The 18,019-nt window shown below is 42.7% G+C and overlaps 1 protein-coding gene across 1 annotated transcript in view; it reads right to left on the reverse strand.

The window, feature by feature from the left end:
• Positions 1-18,019, reverse strand: part of F5 (coagulation factor V) — a 60,760-nt gene that overhangs the window by 23,197 nt on the left and 19,544 nt on the right. Inside the window, exons 4-12 of the mRNA XM_049776386.1 lie at positions 15,881-16,093; positions 14,962-15,105; positions 14,372-14,593; positions 12,777-12,942; positions 10,381-10,558; positions 6,824-6,923; positions 6,244-6,455; positions 2,169-2,319; positions 968-1,180 (exon numbers count right to left, since the gene is read on the reverse strand). Of these exons, the coding sequence (XP_049632343.1) occupies positions 968-1,180; positions 2,169-2,319; positions 6,244-6,455; positions 6,824-6,923; positions 10,381-10,558; positions 12,777-12,942; positions 14,372-14,593; positions 14,962-15,105; positions 15,881-16,093 (1,599 nt within the window). The remainder of the gene's footprint in view (positions 1-967; positions 1,181-2,168; positions 2,320-6,243; positions 6,456-6,823; positions 6,924-10,380; positions 10,559-12,776; positions 12,943-14,371; positions 14,594-14,961; positions 15,106-15,880; positions 16,094-18,019) is intronic.

The following is an 18,019-nucleotide window of genomic DNA, read 5'->3' on the forward strand; positions in this document are numbered from 1 at the left end:
TGTAGAGCCAGGAGTAACCCTGAGCGCTGCTGGGTGTGACCCAAAAACAAAAACAAAAACAAAAAACCAAACCTGGGGTTCAAAGGAGAATTATGATGTTTAAACACCTGAAAATAGAGACATTTGGGTAGTTCTAATTCATAAAAGAATTCAGGTGGGTCCAGGACAATTTTGAATCTCTGGGGAAGAGAATAATTTCTTGGCCCACCAAAGAGTTCCTTGTTGAGTGTTTATCAGACTTGGAATTTGGCAATGTCACTGGCAATGTCATACTGAAGCATCAAAGGCACTCAGTAAGAAAATGTTGTTGGTTTAAAAAATAGGGGGGGAATGTTGATTTGTGTCTTCACTGAGTGTATGATATAAGTGAGGTTAGACAGTGAGTCCCAGTGATGACAGAACAAGACCCAGGTGGTTCCTATGATCACTTTGTCTCTGCAGTCAGCCTCAAAGGTACACAAGCTATGGTCTCTGACTTTTGGGTCATCTGTGTGGTTGTTTTAAAATAGAGCATAAGAGGGCCAGAGTGGGTAAGGAATTTGCCTTGCATGCATTTGGACTGGGTTAAGTCCCTAGCATCCCATATGATCCCCTAAACATGACCAGGAGTAATCCCTAAGTGTAGAGCCAGGAGTAATATAACCCCTAAGCTGGGTGTGGCTCAAAAACAAAACAGAAATAGAGAGAAGGGCATATATAGGAAAGCAAATCTCTGCTGTGACACCATTCCTATACTCCCTCTCAACATTATGCCTTGCAGCTTCTTTATCTTTCCACTTAGTCCAGAGGTATAAATGAAATTTATTTTTAAGAACTGGACCCACTCAGGAAATTAATACCCCAATGAAGACTCAGGAGAAGCACTAAAAGAAAAGCTCACAGAGCATCAGAAAGAGAAGCACAGGAGTTGGGCTAGACCAGAAAGCTGCAGGGCTTGTTCTATAACAGAGATAACCTTGAAACTTACCCACATTATCCATCGTGACGGTCACTGACTCCCCCCTCATTGGGAAGAGGGTGAGGGTGTCCTCATGTCTCTTCCCATAGATGAAAGAGTGTCCAGTGAAATGAATGGTCAGAACATCATCCTGGGCTCCCATGCTGCAGAAATGCCACTGGACAGTGTCATCGAAACAGAATCTGAGTGTGGGAATGCTCTCTGGCACATAGCCATTGATGGCTGAAAGAGGAGGGACTTTGGTCACACCATAACTCTACCAACCAGAGGGCAGGGGCCTAATGATGCCTCAGAGGGACACCCTGATGCTTGAGCTGTGCCAGAGCCACAACTGCTCAGGAAAGGTGGGCCCAGACTGGAGGTACAACCAGGGCAGGCTCAGCTCTCCTGGAGGAGGGTATGTTCTCATAGCTTGGCCAAATGAAGACACAGACACAGAAGGTTTATTAACCTTCTTTCATTGATCAACTTTACATGAATATTTAGGGCCCACTTCTGATTTTGGCTCATTCTACCTGGAGGAAAAGCCTAATGTTGGAAGTTCATCATCTGGACCCACTGAGTCTTTGAAGTAGTCAGGTCCCTAAGGAGAAACCCCTCCCCCCCTTTTTTATACCACCCCCAAGGAGAAAGCCATTCTGATGGGTTCTTCTTGGCATCAGTATTACCTACTATTTCTCTCTCTCTCTCCTCCCCCCTCTTAGCTTTGGGACCACACTTAATTAATGCCCAGGCTCTGCAATCTTGGCTCTGCATTCAGGAGTCACTCCTGTCAGTGCTCAGGGACTCTAAAGGATACTGGGGATCAAACCCAGGTCAGCTGTGTGTACAAGGCAAGGGCCTTCTCTGCTGTGCAACTTTCCAGCCCTCACCTACATACAGTCTTGATGCAAGTCTTTGAGCTTTAATATTTCCATCCATATGTAAGGATCCTCGTGATATGGTCTCAAATGCCCAGAGGCCACTAACCAGCACACAAAATGCCTTCTTACCATTCTTCTTGGAAAACATGCTTATGTATACCTACATCTCTGTATATTGGTAACAGAAGATTAAGAGGACATATAGAGAGAACACAACTTCAACTTTCTGCTGACAGACCCCCTATTTCCTTGAACTGAAAGTGAGAGGAAGAGCTGGAAGAACTTCAGTCCCCATTACACAGAGTCAGAGGTATAAACTAGGCTGGACCAAGAGTGTTCCCACTTACTGCTCATGATGTTTGACTCATAAAACTTGGGGTCATCACGGTTCACCTCATCAGGGTTTTCACAAAACTTGTTGATGTTGTCCTCGATGTACCAACTTTTGTTCTCATCAAACACAGCAAACACTGCCAGCTGCTCAATGTCGGCTGTCCTCTGTTGGGGCGCAAAAACATTCTGTTCAGTGACTCTGGTTCCACTCCATTGCCAGCAACACTAAATTCTCAGAAATTCAAGATAGGGGTGTGTGTACAACCCTGGGGCTTCACAGAAGCCACAAACATCAGGCTTTTATGAGGTCTCATTGTGTCTGAATCATTTGTTGGAGCCAAAGATAACATGTGAAAGCAAATGGAGCAAATCAAAAAATTCAGTGACCAAAATAGCCTGCTAGAAAAATACTAAATGGGTTGATCACTGTCATTGAACAAATAAAAATGTTTTGGCTCGAGTGACTGGATATATTACAAGTAGCTGCATAGGATAATTGGAGATGCTACATTTCTTTTCCTAATACCAAAAAAATCATCATCTTCCAAACATTCATTTCTGATTTTTTTTTTTTTTGGTTTTTGGGCCACACCCGTTTGATGCTCAGGGGTTACTCCTGGCTATGCGCTCAGAAATCGCCCTTGGCTTGGGGGGACCATATGGGATGCCGGGGGATCGAACCGATGTCCGTCCTATGCTAGCACTTGCAAGGCAGACACCTTACCTCTAGCGCCACCTTCCCGGCTCCCATTTCTGATTTTTCTTTGCTCATTTTGTTTGTTTGGGGGCCACACTAGGTGATGCTAAGAGGTTATTCCTGTTTCTGTACTCAGGAATCACTCCTGGCAGTGCTCTGCAGTTACTCTTGGCTCTGTGCTCAGAAATCACTCCTAGCAGTGCTCAGGAGATCATATGGGATGCCAGGGATCTACTTATGCTGGCAAGACAGGTACCTACACACTGTCCTAGCTCCAGCCTGCATTTCTGATTTTTCTAGGCTTAGATTTATTTAGCATTCCTTAAGATGAGATTTCTTTGGTTACTAGTGAGCCCAACTGAGGAGGCATTTATGTTGATAATTTGTGACTTTCTTTCATAAAGGTAAAGTGAGAAGAGCCAGATTTTTGTTCACATTTATCTGGATAATTCTACTATCCAGTACCAACAATCAAACAATGGTCTAGGGCCAATTTTATTCAAAACTTCATTGCCAAGAGGCTCTTTCTTATCTCTCTCTAGTGCAGGTCTCTAAAATGAATGGGGATTTTTGCCCTGTTAAGCTGTCCCAGGTGGGATGTCAACCCTGTAATATCTTGGGAGGAGATTAAGCCAACGGACAAAAGGAAGAAATGGAGAGATGATGCGACTCACTCATGGCAGAGCCAATGCCAACAAACCTGGAATGTGAAAGGAAAACAAAGACCAAATCACTCTCTAGACTTGCCTTCTACAGGATGAGAACAGATGAAGTAGATACAACAAAAAGTCACCTGAGACAAGCCATAAATCCCTGACCCTGTCTTGGGAATGCAAGGGCAAAGGGAGTGACAGCAAAAATCAACAAAGGTCAAACTAAAAGCTGTAGCATAGTGTGAGGGTCTAAAAACTGAAGATACTGGGCCAGAAGGATAGCATGGAGATAGGGTGTTTGCCTTGCATGCAGAAGGTCGGTGGTTCAAATCTCGGTGTCCCATATGATCCCCCGAGCCTGCCAGGAGCAATTTCTGAGAGTAGAGCCAGGAGTGACCCCTGAGCACCACTGCCAGGTGTGAACCATAAAAATAAATAAATAAATAAATAAATAGAGATTGTCTATGGAATGGAAGAAGATACTTGTAAAGCTGTTAATATACAAAGTCTAAAAATAACTCATACAAATCAATGACAAAAAGATCAAACAACCTACGTATTTAAAAAATGGGCAGTCTAGGGGGCTGGAGTAATAGCACAGTGGGTGGGGCATTTGCCTTGCATGTGGCTGACCTGGGTTTAATCCTCAGTCTCCTGTGGGCTCCTCAGGGTTCCCTGAGCCTGCCAGGAGTGGTTTCTTAGCGCAGACCCTGGAGTAACTCCTGATTACTGCTGGGTGTGGCCAAAAAAAAAAGGGGGGGGGGACAGTCTAAAAGGGAGGGAAGAGAGAGAGAGAGAGAAAGAGAGAGAAAGAGAGAGAGAGAGAGAAAGAGAGAAAGAGAAAGCGTAAAAATGTCTGCCATTGGGCTGGCGAGGTGGCGCTAGAGGTAAGGTGTTTGCCTTGCAAGCGCTAGCCAAGGAAGGCCCGCGGGTTCGATCCCCCGGTGTCCCATATGGTCCCCCAAGCCAGGGGCAATTTCTGAGCACTTAGCCAGGAGTAATTCCTGAGCATCAAACGGGTGTGGCCCCAAAAAACAAAACAAAAAATAAATGTTTGCCATTGAGAGGGGAGAGCGGGATGGAAACTGGGGACATGGTGGCGGTAAATGTGTACTGGTGAAAGGTGTTGGACATTGTATAACTAAAATTTCATCATGAACAACTTTGTAATTGCATATTTCATGATGAGTCCATTAAAAAATGTATTAGTTTAAAAAGTGGGCAGAGGGGCCGGAGAGACAGCATGGAGGTAAGGCCTTTCATGCAGAAGGTCATTGGTTCAAATCCAGGCATCCCATATGTTCCCCCAAGACTGCCAGGAGCAATTTCTGAACATGGAGCCAGAAGTAACCCCTGAGCGCTGCCGGGTGTGACCCAAAACCCAACCCCCCCCCCAAAGTGGGCAGAGATGGTAAACAGACATTTTTCTGAAAAAGACACAGATGACCCCAAAGTATATATTTTAATATACCTGTTGATATTTTTAATATCTTTTATATATAATAAGTATGAAGAGACCTAGTAGTGATTAAGGGGCTTGCCATACAGTCAGCTGACCCCAGTTCAACATAAACCTATAAACATAAACTGAACCCCAGGTCAACCTCAAGCATTGTTTATGGTTCCACTGAGCACTACTGAGTATGGCCTAAGACCCCAACCCTGTCTGATAAGAACCAAAACCATTATCTCGAAGAATGAACTTATGTTCATTGCAACATTTTTTACAGTGGCTGACTTGTGAACAATTTGCAAGACCAGTGACAGGTGAGTTATAAAGAAGACAAGATAGTTTGTGTAAAATATATATATTAGTTTTTGGGTCACACCCAGCTGTGCTCTGGGGTTACTCCTGGCTCTGCACTCAGAAGTCGCTGCTGGCAGGCATAGGGGACCATATGGGATGCTGGAATTTGAACCACCATCTGTTCTAATCAGCTGTGTGCAAGGCAAATGCCCTGTTGCTGTGCTATCTCTCTGCCCCCCAAATATATATATATATATAAAATATAAGTGGCCCAACCGAGTTAATTTCTCTAGAATCCCATATGGTCCCCAGAGTACCACCAGAAGTGATTCCTGAGTGCAGAGCCAAGAGGAAGTCTTGAGCATTGCCTGGAGTAGAAAGAAAAACAAAAGAAAAGAAAAGAAGAAAGAAAAAGATAAGAAAAAAGGAAAAGAAAAAAGAAAGGGAAGGAAAGGAAAGTGAATAAAAGAAAAACAAATAAGAAAAGAAGGAAAGGAAGAAAAAGGAAAAATAAATAGAAAAAAGATAAGGTACTTCTATATGCAGTAAAATTGGTGGGCCCTGGAGGGCCCAATATTTTTGTGAAACAAGTCACTGAAAGATAAATATAGGATTTTACTCATATCTTTAAGCAGTAAACGAGCAGATAAAACACAGAAAAACATGTTAACTATGAACCTTAATATAAATATCCAAGGAAGGAGTGGAAGAGGTGAACAAATCAGGCAAAAGGGGCCAAGTGGACAGAAAGGGGACTTCCGGTAGCAGACAGAACATGGTATAGACAGAGCCTGATTTACACTCTATACAACCAAAACCAAAGTGGCTTCAAACTTGTTTTGAAAAACCCGGAGGAAGAAACGCTGTATTTGCACAAATATAATGAGCTACTTGATGTTTACCATTCTCTTAAAAGAAAAGCCACATTATTGACTGTTCCTGTCAGAAAAAATTCCTGGAATTTTGGAAGGGCCACTTGGAGGCCAGGTTACCTGTATGCCTCTCTTGTCCAGGGACCTGCTCTTACAAATTAGCAGTAACCCTATAAGCCCTGAGGCGATGTCCCGTGTGATGTCCACATTGCTGTAGTATGGTCTGGTTAAGCACTGGGCATCATTTTCTGTGGGTTCATCCAATTCCAGAATATTCCATTTGTATGTATACGTTTCCCCTGGCTGAACTGGTCTAATGATAGTATTTGTGCCTGCAGTAAAAGAGAATCAAATTTGCATTTGGTGGGAAAAGTTTTCATGTTCAAGGTGAAAACAAGCCCCTTTAAAAAATTAGGATTCTTTTTCATGTTCAATCAACTCCACAGGTCAAACCCTGGGTTACACACAGGTATTGGGTATTGCTTAACTAGAGACCACTATGGCACCAAGAAGAAGGCCATGTTTGACCCCAGAATGTCTTGTTGAGCTGACAACATTCCAGAAGAAAAAACATCCCTCCTCTACATAGCATCTGAGGCCACCAGAAAATGCCATGGACAGAAAGGAGAGCTAAAAATATGGCATCTCTCAGAAGCCAGGATTTTTCACTCAACAGAAGAGAAGGAGAAAAGACTCAGACCTGATACGGAAGAAGCATTGACCTCATCTTCATAAGGCAAGAAGGTCACTCCATGAGGATAAATATTATAGACACGGCTGGCCATGTTTTTGAACACGATCTGCAATATGAAACAATGTCAGGATGTATTATATTATTTCATGAAGATAATTAAGAGAGGAGGATATGAATGTATGTGGTGTGATGTATTTCTTTTATTATTATTATTATTTTTTTTTTACAATGGGTAGGATGCTTGCCCCGCATATAGCCAACCAAGGTTCTATCCCCTTCATTCCAATATGATTCCATGAATAGGACTAGAAATAAGTACTGAGTGCAGAGACAGAAGTGACCTATGAGCATTGCCAGGAGAAGAAAAAAAAAAAAAAGGGAAAGGGGGGCCTGGAGAGATAGCACAGCGGTGTTTGCCTTGTAAGCAGCCGATCCAGGACCAAAGTTGGTTGGTTTGAATCCCGGTGTCCCATATGGTCCCCCGTGCCTGCCAGGAGCTATTTCTGAGCAGACAGCCAGGAGTAACCCCTGAGCACCGCCGGGTGTGGCCCAAAAACCAAAAAAAAAAAGGGAAAGGGAAACAGAAAGAAAAACAGAAAGGGAAGGGAGAAGGGAAAGGGAAAGGGGAAGAGGAAAGGGAAGGAAAGGAAAAGGAAAAGGAAAGAAAAAGAAGAAAGGAAAAAAGAAAGAACAAAAGAAAAGAGAGATGGAGGGAGGAAGAAAAAAAAGGAAAGAAGCAGTGTGATGTATATCTAATCCCAGGATCATGCACGAAATAATCCAAACCAGGCTGAGGGTAAAAAGTGTACTCTGGCAATCTTTTACCTCAATTTTTTGTCATAGACTTCTCTAAACATAAATATTAGAACCTGTCTGAAGATATACTCAATTCGAAAACAAGTTCCTAAACATTCGTAAACTGAATATTGCAATACGAGTCTAGAGCTCCCAAGCTCCCTTTCCTATACTTCCCTAAGCAAAATTATTATAACATTTCTGTAGGTATACATAATTTGAAAAGAAGATTTCTAAAACATTCCTATAATGAGCACTATAATAAGAGTTTATAGTATCAAGTTCCTTTTCCTTCTGTGGATAAAGACATTTTTGCAGGCATACTTAGTTTGAGAATAAGTTGCTAAATGATATATACAATCAAACATCATAGTAATGGGAAATATTTACTAGGATAGCTGAGAACCATTAAAATCTAACAACATTATGCATTTCCCCAGAACTGCATATTATTAAACCACTAGAATTGGACACAAAATTATCTGTTTGCAATGGGGCATTAGAACAAGAGTAGCTATTAATAATAGTTTTATTAGGTAGAACAAACAGTTTAACCAGCAATATAGTGACCGATGCAAATAGGATCAAGAGAGTAACCTAGAGGAAAGTCAATTTTTGTAGGTGACCCAGGTGCAGGAGGTTCTGAAAGCGGCTTCTTCTCAGTTGGGCTTTGGCTGGGTTTGGATTCTCCATGTGTGTGGTGTTCTGTCTTGTTCATTGAACTAATTTTGTAAGAGAAGAGTTTCCATTACCTTGGAAGGTAGGAATCAGAAAGAAAAATGGCTCTACTTTATTTTATTTTGTTTTTTGTTTTCTTTGTTTATGGGGGAGGAGGGGCATACTTGGCAGCATTGAGTTATTTCTGGCTCTGCACTAAGGGACCACTCCTGGCAGGGCTAAGGGGAACCTATGGGATGCCAGGGATTGATTCTTGTTTGACTGCATGCAAGGCAATCACCCTCCCTACTGTCCTTTTGCTCTGACCTTAGAAGTCTGGCTTTAGAAGCGACACCTCCCTTGAGGTTTAACATCTCCAGACTGATTCTCATCCTGCTCTCCATCCATATGACCATATCTTTCTTTGAATCTGCAACTTCTCCTCTCAGATTCCTGAGAACCATTTTTTTTTCCAGGGGGGAGGATGAACAATAAATTCTAGATCCTGAATTTCTGAAGAGGTGTAGGTACACACCTGTTAAAGGCACTTATAAAGGAATTCCTTATAAAGGAGGGGAAAGAGGGAAGTAGAAACACTGTTTTTTGACACTTTTGTTGTTTTTAAATAAAGGGAGTAAATAATTCACCAATCCCCTCTTTGTCTACCCCATGAGAAGATGGAGAGGAGTGTTAATGGCATAGATCAGGGGTCTCAAGTTCAATTTATCTGGGGGCCGCAGGAGGCAAAGTCGGGGTGATCCTTGAGTGCAAAGTCAGAAGTAAGCCTTGAACATTGGGGGGTGTGACCCAAACAACTAAAAACAAAACAAAACAAAACAAAATTCCTCTAGGGCAGGGCCACAAAATGTTGTGCAGAGGGCCACAAATGGCCGGCGGGCCACGAGTTTGAGACCCCTGGCATAGATGAAGGGGGCTCCTTCATCTTCAAAAGCAAAACCTTAGTCTTATCTTTTACAATGTTAAGAGCCAAATCCCTTTGGCTCTGCCCTTTATCTGTGGATAATCCTACTCATAATCTTGCCCAAAGCTGCCCAGTTGTCCAAACTTGCTGGTCTGAGGTAACATTGAAGGGAAAATCTCAGAAGAACCTTTAGGAATCTGGACCCAGAAAGTAGTACAGAGGGGAGGGCAATTGCCTTGCATGGGCTGACTCGGTTTGACCCCTGGTATTCTATAGGGTCCCCAAAGCACTGCAAAGAGTGATCCCTGAGTGCAGAGCCAGGAGTAAGCCCTGAGCACTGTGGGATGTGGCCCCCCGAAAAAAAAATCACTATTCTTGAATACAAATCAAGCCTTACATTATCAAATTAACTATGTACTTAGAACATAGGAAAGAACTGTATTAAAGGTCTGCCATGAGTCCCAAATAGGCAGCATCTTAAAAAGCTGGGCAACTTTTCAATATATCACAACAGAGGTAAGGATTTTTCTTTTACTTCTGGTAGAATATCCTACATACAAGAGCTTCTTTTTAAGCATCCAGTGGTGAAATACTTCTAGATCTCAGTAGCAAGACAAACTGATTCTTTTCTAACTACTGTGAACTTGATTCCAACACACTTTCTCTCTTACCAAGCTCTTAGAAAGCTTAGAAGAAAACAGCAACTGCAAAGGAACATTATAAGAGATGCTGTTATGTTTTATCCTATTGGTGGTTGTTGTTTTTTTAGTTCCTTTGTCATCATGGTCTCCTTGCTCCAAATTACATGCACTTGTGGTGCTATTTCAGGATAATTTGATAAATTTGATAAAGTCTTGGATTCTTTGTACTACAAGGAAGGTAATGAATAAATGCAAATACCAAGGAAACATGAAAAGCTCCCCTTGGAGGATAACAATTATATGGTTGGACTTAATAGCTGTCTTTCACGATTTTTTTTCTTTTTTGGTTTTTGGATCACAGCTGGCAGTGCTCAGGAGTGACTCCTGGCTCTGCGCTCAGAGCCTCTGGCAGGCTCAGAGGATCGTGTAAGATTCTGGGATTCGAACTGGGGTCTGTACTGTATTGGCCATGTGCAAAGCAGGCACCCTGGTATCACTCCAGCCCCTGTCTCCCACGATTTTATTATTTCCCTGGCTCTATTACTTACTTTGAGCGTATCTCGGACCTGTGCTCTGATAACAGGTCCCAAGATACCATCTTCTTGGAAATTGGGATTCTCCAACCGTTTGGTAAAGGTAGCATCTTGATACTGTCTGTAGACAACCTTCTTATACTGTTTTCCAATTTGGTTGGAGAAATTATCCAAATGTAGAGCTCTATATTTTCTTCAAATGAAAATTAAAAAATTAAACCAGTTTCTGAAGCAGAGACCCCAGTGATATAGGGAAGGGAAATCATTGTGTTGAGAAGTTTTAATTTTTTTTGCCACTCCTGGTAGTGCTCAGAGATTACTCTTGGCTTTGCATTCAAAAATTACTCCTGGTAGGCTCAAGAGACCATATGGAATGCCAGCGATCGAACCCAGTCTGCCATGTGTAAGGCAAGTGTCTTGCCTGCTATGTTATTACTCTAGCCTCGAGAAGTTCTATTTTGAATGAGCTAAAAAATTAATCTATAAAGAAAATATCTTAGTGTTGTTTGTTAAAGTCTAGTCATTTTTGGTCTAGTTGGAAAATGGGAAACTTTCTAGCTAGCTTCCTGCCATTTATAAAATCAGGCGAAGTCAGTTGGAAATAACGTATGGAATCTCCTTTAATCTCTACTGAATTTTCTCTGGGGAAAGGCCTAAACTCACTGAAAAAGTAAGCTATACTAGGAATTGCTCTTAAGTCTTTCTTTCTTTCTTTCCCTTCCTTCCTCCCTTCCTCCCTTCCTCCCTTCTTCTCTTCCTTCCTTCCTTCCTTCCTTCCTTCCTTCCTTCCTTCCTTCCTTCCTTCCTTCCTTCCTTCCTTCCCTCCCTCCCTCCCACCCTCCCTCCCTCCCTCCCTCCCTCCCACCCTCCCTCCCTCCCTCCCTCTTTCTTTCTTTCTTTCTTTCTTTCTTTCTTTCTTTCTTTCTTTCTTTCTTTCTTTCTTTCTTTCTTTCTTTCTTTCTTTCTTTCTTTCTTTCTTTCTTTCTTTCTTTCTCTTTCTTTCTTTCTTTCTTTCTTTCTTTCTCTCTTTCTTTCTTCTTTCTTTCTTTCTCTCTTTCTTTCTTTTTTCTTTCTTTCTTTCTTTCTTTCTTTCTTTCTTTCTTTCTTTCTTTCTTTCTTTCTTTCTTTCTTTCTTTCTTCTTTCTTTCTCTTTCTTTCTTTCTTTCTCTTTCTTTCTTTCTTTCTTTCTTTCTTTCTTTCTTTCTTTCTTTCTTTCTTTCTTTCTTTCTTTCTTTCTTCTTTCTTTCTTCTTTCTTTCTTTCTTTCTTTCTTTCTTTCTTTCTTTCTTTCTTTCTTTCTTTCTTTCTTTCTTTCTTTCTTTCTTTCTTTCTTCCTTACTTCCTTCCTTCCTTCCTTACTTCCTTCATTCATTACTTCCTTCCTTCTTTCTTTCTTTCTTTCTTTCTTTCTTTTGACACTATGATTTTATTTTATTCTATTCAAATAGCAGTCTTATACACACGACAGGAAGCGCTGGGGCCTTCTCGGCCAGATTCCGCACCATCTGGGCCATGCCGGAAACTCTGTTCCGCTAGCTAGGCTGGCTAAAAGTCACTTCTTCCTTCCTTCCTTCCTTCCTTCCTTCCTTCCTTCCTTCCTTCCTTCCTTCCTTCCTTCCTTCCTTCCTTCCTTCCTTCCTTCCTTCCTTCCTTCCTTCCTTCCTTCCTTCCTTCCTTCCTTCCCGGAAACTCTGTTCCGCTAGCTAGGCTGGCTAAAAGTCACTTCTTCCTTCCTTCCTTCCTTCCTTCCTTCCTTCCTTCCTTCCTTCCTTCCTTCCTTCCTTCCTTCCTTCCTTCCTTCCTTCCTTCCTTCCTTCCTTCCTTCCTTCCTTCCTTCCCGGAAACTCTGTTCCGCTAGCTAGGCTGGCTAAAAGTCACTTCTTCCTTCCTTCCTTCCTTCCTTCCTTCCTTCCTTCCTTCCTTCCTTCCTTCCTTCCTTCCTTCCTTCCTTCCTTCCTTCCTTCCTTCCTTCCTTCCTTCCTTCCATGATATTCAGGGCTTATTCCTAGCTCTGTGTTCAGTAATCACTCCTGGAGGTGCTCAGAGATTCATATAGGATGCTAGGGATTGAAACCAGATCAGTCACATGCAAGGCAAGTGCCTTACCTGCTGTACTATATCTCTGGATCTCTGGCTCCTCTTAAATCTTTTTTTTTTTTTTGGTTTTTGGGTTTCACCTGGTAATGCTCAGAAATCGCTCCTGGCAGGCTCGGGGGACCATATGGGATGCCAGGATTCGAATCACCGTCCTTTTGCATGCAAGGCAAAAGCCCTACTTCCATGCTATCTCTCCGGCCCCTCCTCTTAAATCTTTCTAATCACTAAATCAATGAGCCCCTTTTTAGCCTTGCAGGTTGTCACAGGACAGACCCTGAGCAACTTTGTGGCAGTTAAAGACACCCTCTCACTCACTTGTCCATGTTGGATGGTATGACAGGAGCATAGTCCCAGATGACTTCTTCAGCTGCGATGAAGTATTCCCACCGCTTAATGTGCCGCCGTTGGGTACGAGTGAGAGTCTTCTGGGCCCGGGTTTTCTTGGCACAGTCTTTAATGTCAATGTGGGCCTGCATGCCAGCTGGAGGAGGACATGGAGACAATGACAGGATATGCAAGCAAGGGCTGGAAACATGGACCAAGGGCTTATGCATACTATGTTTGCTTTGCATGCTGGAGGTCAGGGTTCAAACATCCCCAAACAGTGTGGTCTCTGAGTACTGACTACCAGGAGTTGACCTTGAGCATTGTGCTGGGAGTAGCTCCTAAACACTACCAGATATGGCCCCAAATAAAAACAAAAACAAAAGAAATTTAGAGGTGAAATTAAATCCGGATTCAGAGGTAAAATGAGAACTGTAAAGATAGTGCTTGCATTACATATGACTCAGGTTTGATCCCCAGTACCACATGGAGATCCCCTGAGCCCACCAGGAGTGTTCTCTAAGACAAGTCAGCCTCCCACTAAAAGAAAAGTAAAAATGATCCCAGGCAGCACCCAGTGAACTGTATGGGGTGCTGGGATTCAAACCCAAGTCAGCCAAATACAAGGCAAATGCCATACCCCTATATCATCTCTCTGGTCTGATGCATGTCCTTCGAAGTCTACTCATCTGCTATTCAAACATTGCACACATGACCCATTCCACAAATAGCCACTAAACAAATCTTTCTAGCTCATTCTACTTGTTAATTATTTATTTTGGTGCTTTGGGGCCACACCAGTGATGCTCAGGGATCACTCCTGACAGTGCTCTGAGGACCACATGTGGTATAAGAGATTGAACCCAAGACAGCTACATTCAAAGCAAGTGTCCTACCTGCTGTCTTATTTCTCTGACCCTTTGGAATAATTTGATTATCAAAGAAAATATTTTTCCAAAATTGTATGTAAACTTGCTGTCCTGGATTGATTCTCTGTATCTGCCTGTTTTTATTTTATTTTTCTAGCCTGAAAGACTTTTCTATAATTGCATGTTCACTTCCCCAGAAAGAATATCTCTCAATACATTCATTTCTTTCCTTCCATTTCTTTTGAGGAAGCAGAGGTTTCTGTAGTATTTTTGTTTCATTAAAAAAAAAAAATCCGGGCCCGGAGAGATAGCACAGCGGTGTTTGCCTTGCAAGCAGCCGATCCAAGTGGTTGGTTCGAATCCCGGTGTCCCATATGGTCCCCCGTGCCTGCCAGGAGCTATTTCTGAGCAGATAGCCAGGAGTAAGCCCTGAGCGCCGCCGGGTGTGGCCCAAAAACAAAACCAAAAAAAAAAAAAAAATCCTCCAGCCTAATTTTATATGATTCTAGTCTAGGATCAGTGGAGGATGGAAATGCCATTCCTGGGACTCTGGTGTGCATGTCTAGAGTAGAGACACTTGAAAGGACATAGGAGGAGGAGGAGGAGGAGGAGGAGGAGGAGGAGGAGGAGGAGGATGGAGAGGTAGGAAGACTCCCTTAGCATAACCAAGCACCAAAACACATACTCATTAATCCAGAGAGTCACAGAACCTCTTACCTTGTAAATGTTTGGGGATGAGAGACGAGATGTTCCATCTTCCCTCAGGACTCATGGTCATGTTTGCAGTCAAAGACATGGTACTGACCAGGGTGATGGCTGAGACCTTGTGTCGATTGTGTTCCAGGACTTGACCATTGAAATGAATGGAGAACAGTTCTGGCTCGGAACTCATTCCAATCAGATGCCAGCTGATGTGGTCATGGGCACACACGGTTATATCTGAGGAGGCAGAGGCAGAGTGGGTGGGTAGGGGCTCAGGCAGGCTATTACTGTAGTACTTTGGGAGGAAATAGCCACCTCACGGGAAGAAGAGTGCAAGATTTGGGGGCTGGGGGAAGGTGTGGATGCACCAATGGTGTTTCCCTAGAACCACATAGACTAGTAGGCATTGAGGTAATGGGAAAAGAAACAATTATAGAGCATTGGTGGCATTTCATGGAACAACTGGAAGGTCAGACTTGACTTAGCTTGGTACTGTGGAGATTGCTAAGGGACTGGGCTGAGGTTATAGTGGTGATTAGTGTTGATGCTATGTATGGTTTGTTCAGTAGTGGCACTGGCATTTTGGGTCCTGGATTCTGGGTTACCTGGCATGGTACCATTCACATAGCCATTGACTGTGTACATCAGGGAGGCAGAAGGGATCCAGCTCTTGCTTTCATCAAATACAGCAAACATTAGCACATGCTGATTGTCAAACATTTTCTGAGTGCCATCTTCGATGAGGGTACCTGGGAGAGAACAGATGAGCTTTCAATGTTCTCATCCCACTTCCAAAAACAGACCCTTAACTACTCTGCAACAAAACAGAGGGTCCAAGGCTAGTCAGTATCATTGCATCAATATTACAAAGCCTATCTGGATCCCACTAAACTCTTGTGGGCACTTTGTATAAACCTGGGAACACTGGAAATGTTTTCTCTGGAACCTCATGGTAGTGGCCAAGGGAAAAAGGCAGGAAAATTGGATCAGGTACAGAAAGAAAACTTGGGGAGTTTTACAGAGAGAAGACTTGGGGCTCTGTAATCTTTACCTACCATGTTCTCTATTGTCAATAAACCAATACACAGTCACCTTATCTTAGGGAAGGTAAAAGGATTAACTCCATGTTGAACATGGTTACTGGTGGATGTGGTGGCCAGTAGAAAAACTGCCAAGGGACATTCTCAGAGGAAACAAATTGCAATTGATGGTAAACTGAAAGAGCTTTTTTATTTTTGAATTTATTATTCTTTTTTGTTTGTTTTTGGGCCACACCCAGTGATGCTCAGGGTTTACTCTCAGCAGGCTTGGGGGACCATATGGGATGCCAGGGACTGAACCTGGGTTGGCAAATGTCCTCCCTGCTTTGCTATTATTTCAGCCCCCTAAAGAGCTTTTTACAAATAGGTTATAAAAGTTGACAGTACTGTTGACTACTTGAGTCTCCTTTGGCTGGCAGGCAGGATAGGAACCCAGTGATTTCAATCCACTCTGATAGTTTTACTCGTGAACTAATTTCTTTACCTTTCTTACAAATTAGCAGAGGTCCGATGAGCCCTGAGTTGAAGTCCTGGATCAGGTTGACGTGAGAGTAATAGATGTGAGTCAGGCAGGGGGGATCATCGGGTGTGGGCCCACTGTCCTCGCTGATCACCCACTCGTATGTGTATTCCTGGCCTGGATACACTGCGTTGTCCAGCTTCTCTGCCAGGGATGTGTGGTCAGTATAGGAAGCACCTATGGAGCAGGAAGCCATGATTATATTCGACCATGAGCTTTAAGGGAGAAAGGCAGTGATTGCTCATGTGGACTTTTGCTCTCTGCAAACACTCAGTCCATGTCATTAGAAAACCTTTGATCTCCTGCTAAGCTAAAGCAATTAAGAAATGGTACCAGGGCCCAGAGAGATAGCACAGGATGTAAGGCCCTTGCATGCTATTCATGTCAATTTGATCCCCAGAAGTGCCTATAGTTTCCTGAGCACTTCCAGAAAAGATCCCCGACCACAGAGCAGAGATGGCTGAATGTGATCCCAAAATGCATGGTGAGATAGTTCAATGGGCCCAAACATCTGAGTCTGCAGGTATAAAGTTCAGGTTTGATCACCAACACCACATGGTCCTCTGAGCACTGCAGGAAGTAGCTCCCCTGAACACTGCTAAGTGTGGCCCTCAATCCAACGAACTAAAATGGTAATAGTTCATTTGTGAAGGCATACCAAGAAGATTTTGCAGGGTGTCTAAATCAGTGGTCTTCATTAACTGGTCCTCAGACCCATCCCAGACCACAGGGGGTGGTAAAGCTAAAAACAACTGGTTTATCTTCTTGCTTATATTTGCCACTGTGTGGACCTGTGTGCATTTCATAACTATCATTTTCATAATTGGAGAGTCAAATCGCTCAGTGAGCAAAGTCATTTTATTATTCCAGTAACTCAAGTAAATCCAAGATCAGGGGAAGAACAGCCAGAGCCAGGCAGCCTGTGGCTCTTTGTGGAAAGGTTCAGGGGGTAGTTGTGGGGGTGGGAGACAAATTACATGGGAAGAAGGGGGACAGTTAGGGAAGACTGATTGGCTGAGTCTGGCAGGGCACAAAGTCCATCTTCCCTTGAAAGGACAGTTCCCTTATATTTTCTTTCCCAGACTCTGAATACCTTTTGCTGAATTACTGTTATTAAGGAGGAAGATAACAGGCTCAATCTCAGATATCCCAGATGGTTCCTTGAGCACCACCAGGAGTAACTCCTAAGCACTGCTGGTGTGAACCCTAAAACAGCTTGAATTAGAGCTAAAGTTTATGTTATTTTATTTTTATTTTGGTCCATACACAATGGCACTGGGACTACTCCTGGCTTTGTTATTCCCATGGTGCTCTGGAAGTCACACAGGGCTGGGGATTGAACCCCGGTCAGCAGCTTGGAAGGCAAAAAAGCTCATGTTCAGAGCTACTTGCCTGAGTCAAATTCTTCTGGTGGTTTTGCAGTACTGGGGATGGATCAAAACTGGGTCACATATATGTAAGACATTTATTTCTCTGCTATCTGAGCCACATCCTTGGTCCTATACAGAATTGTAATATATCACCACCATATATTACTCTCATCATTATTTTTTTTTTTTTTTTTTTTTTTTTTTATAATTTTTTATTATGAATTATGAGAACAAAAGATGCAAAGAAAGAGGATAAGGTAAAGTTACAGTGGAAGGACAATCACCCATAACATAATTATCAGAAGAAGTCCCCTTGCTGATATCTTAACTTTGAATTTTCACCAAAAAAAGTTAAGATAAATAAAACAGAATCCATGTGCAATTACTTTTTCCCTCAAGTCCCCAGATTGTAGCACATTATAATATTTCTTAACAGCACACAAGGCAATCTAAAGCCATCAAGCTTACGTAACTCCTTAAACATTAGAGGCATAGTGTTTTTTACATTTCCATGTACATGCATATTAGCTTAAGTTAACCTCAAATTTTAAGTGGGTGTGTTTTAAGGATTAGAGTCAAAGGAGCACAGTAAAAACGGTGTTAGAGTGGCAATTGTTGTTTGCATAGGCCCACCAAAATATGAGAGGCATGGAAAGGAATAGCCTTGGCCTAAATACAAAGAGATCCTACCCCTGAAGTTTCCTGGCATAAGACCAGCTCTAGGCCTCAGGAA

The sequence above is a fragment of the Suncus etruscus genome, chromosome 7 (assembly GCF_024139225.1).
Source record: "Suncus etruscus isolate mSunEtr1 chromosome 7, mSunEtr1.pri.cur, whole genome shotgun sequence".
NCBI lineage: Eukaryota > Metazoa > Chordata > Mammalia > Eulipotyphla > Soricidae > Suncus > Suncus etruscus.